Source organism: Clupea harengus, chromosome 14 (assembly GCF_900700415.2).
Source record: "Clupea harengus chromosome 14, Ch_v2.0.2, whole genome shotgun sequence".
NCBI classification, from domain to species: domain Eukaryota; kingdom Metazoa; phylum Chordata; class Actinopteri; order Clupeiformes; family Clupeidae; genus Clupea; species Clupea harengus.
The window spans coordinates 2,844,657-2,848,464 of NC_045165.1; the positions used below are offsets into that span (position 1 = coordinate 2,844,657).

Genomic DNA, 3,808 nt, shown 5'->3' on the forward strand with positions numbered 1-3,808 from the left:
GTGTGTGTGTTTGTTTGTGTGTATCAGCGTACATGTGCCAAATTAGTTTAATGAGCATATCATATACTTTTTCTTTTTATGCCGTGCCAAATCTTGTGTAACTGATCTGGCATTGAGCCAATAAGTTGTGTACTTAAGCAAGATTACCAACCTATAATAAAATTAAAGAATAGAAATAAGAATCGAAAATGAAAATGATTACGCAAGGGTTTGATGGTACCCAGAGGGCCAAAGAAGCCCTTCCACTGGGGTAGTGGTCCCTGTGCTAATATATTATCCTCTACACACACGCTATGTACACACACACACGACTGAGCTGGGCCAAGCCTACAGGTGACACGCGTCACAGAGGACCTCTGTCAGGTAGCGGCACCTGAAAGTGTGTGTGTGTGTGTGTGTGTGTCTGACTCACCTGAGGAGAAGAGCAAAGCCAATATCAGGTCCACAGTTCAATTTACAATTCATGAAGTTTTCAGTTGACAACCTTTTTTAGTTTCTCCACACACACACACACACACACACACACACACACACACACACACAGAGAGGAAAAGGTGCAACCGTCATGGCCACAGCTAGATGGGTAGATGTCTGTCTGACAGGGACTTGTAGAGGGGATGGGTGATTCTCCCAGCCCAATGTCTGGTGTTCCTTCAGTCAGTCAGTGAGAGCGTCCGCCCGTCATGAGGTCGAGAGCAGTCACATGAGCACCGCGAGGCGAGCGAGCGAGCGAGCGAGCGAGCGGGGAAGACCTCCGTCCACAGGCAGGCAAACAGCGGTGATGCATCGAGGCTGCTGCTTTCTTTTGTTGCTGCAGGGGTCGGATGGGGTCGCACTTATGTCAGCGCAAGGTAAAGCCCTGGATTCTACTGAAACACACATGTTCTCACTCACTCACTCACTCACACACTCACACACACACACACTCACACAAGCCCACCTGATTAACCAAAAGTGCATCAGAGGGAGGGGGGGGGGGGGGGGGGGAAACACACTCCCAGGGACCTCAGTCTTGTGGGGCACAAAGTCTTTCGGGGTGCTCAGTCCTTTGAGGTGTCCAGTCTGCCGCATGTGGCTGAAGCGTTGGGGGGGTACGTGGGATACGGAGGTCCTCCAGATGAAGAGGCCAAGGTCCGGGGAGGGCAGGCCCAGCAGGGAGGCCTGAAGGGGGGGCAGCGCAGAAGCGACAGTGTCCCCAGCTGTGGGGGTGGGGTGGGGGGGGCTGGAGGTTTGGTGGAGAGGTGGGGTGTGGGGGGGGGGTCATGTCTCCCAGCCCATGCGCTCGGAGCTCTCCAGGGAGAGGGACTTGGGCTTGTGTGGGGAGGGGGGGGTGGGGGGGTCATGTCTCCCAGCCCATGCGCTCGGAGCTCTCCAGGGAGAGTGTCTTGGGCTTGTGTGGGGAGGCGGGGCTGGGGGGACTGCTCAGGTTGGAGCTGTTGGAGGCCGTGGAGTGGCGGGGGGAGTCCGAGTCCTGCAGCAGAAGGGCAACAACACACCAGTTAGAAAACTCACACACACACAAACAACATCATAGCAGTCAGAAAACACACACACACACACACACACACACACACACACACACACACAAAACATAGCAGTCAGAAACACACACACACACACACACACACACACACACACAACATAGCAGTCAGAAAACACACACACACACACACAAACAACATAGCAGTCAGAAAACACACACACACACAACATAGCAGTCAAAAAACACACACACACACAAACAACATAGCAGTCAGAAAACACACACACACAACATAGCAGTCAGAAAACACACACACACACACACACACACACACACACAGGCACAATAGTTAACACAACATTAAGAACACCAACACGGCACAACAATAGGACAACATACGCTTCTGACAACAGAACAGCACACACAGAACAGGAAAGCACATGTTACACAGGAAAGCACATGTTACACAACAGGCGTCCTGTGTTACAAACACAGGTAACACAATACAACCATTTTGTCAAGTACAGTAATGTCCTGTGTCAGATGACGACAAGTATCAAATTACCATTTTTCCTATTGATATTGTATTACTGATTATTATTAGCTTATTGGTAAGCTATTAACATTACAAGATAATTTCTTGACATGAGATAATCAATTTGACTAATTTGATAAAAATTACCTTTTCTTTTACCTTTTCAGAACAATCTAGCATCAAGTGCACTGAACTTAAAAGGGAAACTTGGGAAAATATGGCCCAGGTTAAAAAAAATTCCAATCTTTTTAGGTTCATATTTGTACTAGGGTGAAAAACGATTGGAATTGGTCCAGTATTGAGATAGAACCCTATAACCAGCAACGGCCAAACAGCTATACAATGTAAATCCCAATGGGCCAAGCCTCCGTGTCAAAGTAAACTGCTTGTTTTCGCCACTGAGAGGCTCCTAATGTTAGTACAAGTGTTTGACAACATGGAAAGGATCCGTACAGAGATGGACCTCTGTCTGTTTACTTCAAAAGAAACTAGAAAATGATGTTTCTAGTTTGTGTAGTTTGAATGTCAGTTTCTGTAGAAACATAATAACGTTATGTCGGTGGAAAAAGAAACAGTAAAAAAAAAAAAACTTTAAAGACACAGATGCATGCCCATAGGATTAGGTTGTGTAGCCATTGAACCATTTAGCCATTTTACGGTTGTCGGTTATAGTGTTCTAACTCTATACTGGACCGATTTCGAATCGCTTTTGTCCCTATTCAAAACTTGAACCCATAAAGATGGGAAAATGGTACCCAGGTTAAAAAAATCCCCGGGTTTGCCTTTAATACTACACACACACACACTCAGAACTCAACAGGTTTGCCTTTAATACTACACACACTCAAACACAGTTCTGTCAAGGACCGGGTCAGTCTGGAGTGGGTCTACTGCAGGAGTGTACAGCAGCTCACTATGGAACAGGGAACAGGCCTTTGGTGGACCTGCACCGGGTCAGAACACCACCTGGACCACAGTGAGCTGCCAGCAGATGACTATCCAACACACACACCAGAGATTCACACACACACACCAGAGATTCACACAGAAGATCCACACACACACACACACCAGAGATTCACACAGGAGATCCACACAGACACACACACCAGATATTCACACAGGAGATCCACACACACACACACACACACACCAGAGATTCACACAGGAGGCCTACACACACACACCAGAGATTCACACAGGAGATCCACACACACACACCAGAGATCCACACACACACACACACACACACACACAACTATCTACTCCACCCTAAACACAAAGTCTGGAGGTATAGGCAGGACCTGCTATGTCCCAAAACCACAAACTACAACAGCAGCTGACTGATGGAAACCATGGAAACCACTCTCCTCACTCTCAACACGCACAAGTGCACACACCCACACCAGCCGAAACACACACATACACACCAGTCCACACACACACACACCAGCCCACACACACACACACACCTGAGATTCACACAGATACACACACACACACACACACACACACACCAGCCGAAACACACACACACCAGTGCACACACACATACACACCAGCCCACACACACCCCAGCCGAAACACACACACACCAGTGCACACACACACACACACCAGCCCACACACACACCAGCCGAAACACACATATACACACCAGCCCACACACACACATACACACACACACCAGTCCATACACATATCAGCCGAAACACACACACACACATCAGCCGAAACACACACAAACACAGGGAGAAACACCACACTCACAGCTCCTCTTGAGCCTACTG

The 3,808-nt window shown here is 48.2% G+C and overlaps 1 protein-coding gene across 4 annotated transcripts in view; it reads right to left on the reverse strand.

The window, feature by feature from the left end:
* Window positions 1-1,329: 1,329 nt before the first annotated feature.
* The window catches only part of cdc42bpaa (CDC42 binding protein kinase alpha (DMPK-like) a), a 96,881-nt gene continuing 94,402 nt past the window's right edge, over window positions 1,330-3,808 (reverse strand). For all 4 annotated transcript variants that reach the window (XM_031579703.2, XM_031579704.2, XM_031579702.2 and 1 more), the window contains one exon: window positions 1,330-1,471. In XM_031579703.2, the coding sequence (XP_031435563.1) occupies window positions 1,340-1,471 (132 nt within the window). In that variant the 3' untranslated portion in view covers window positions 1,330-1,339. The remainder of the gene's footprint in view (window positions 1,472-3,808) is intronic.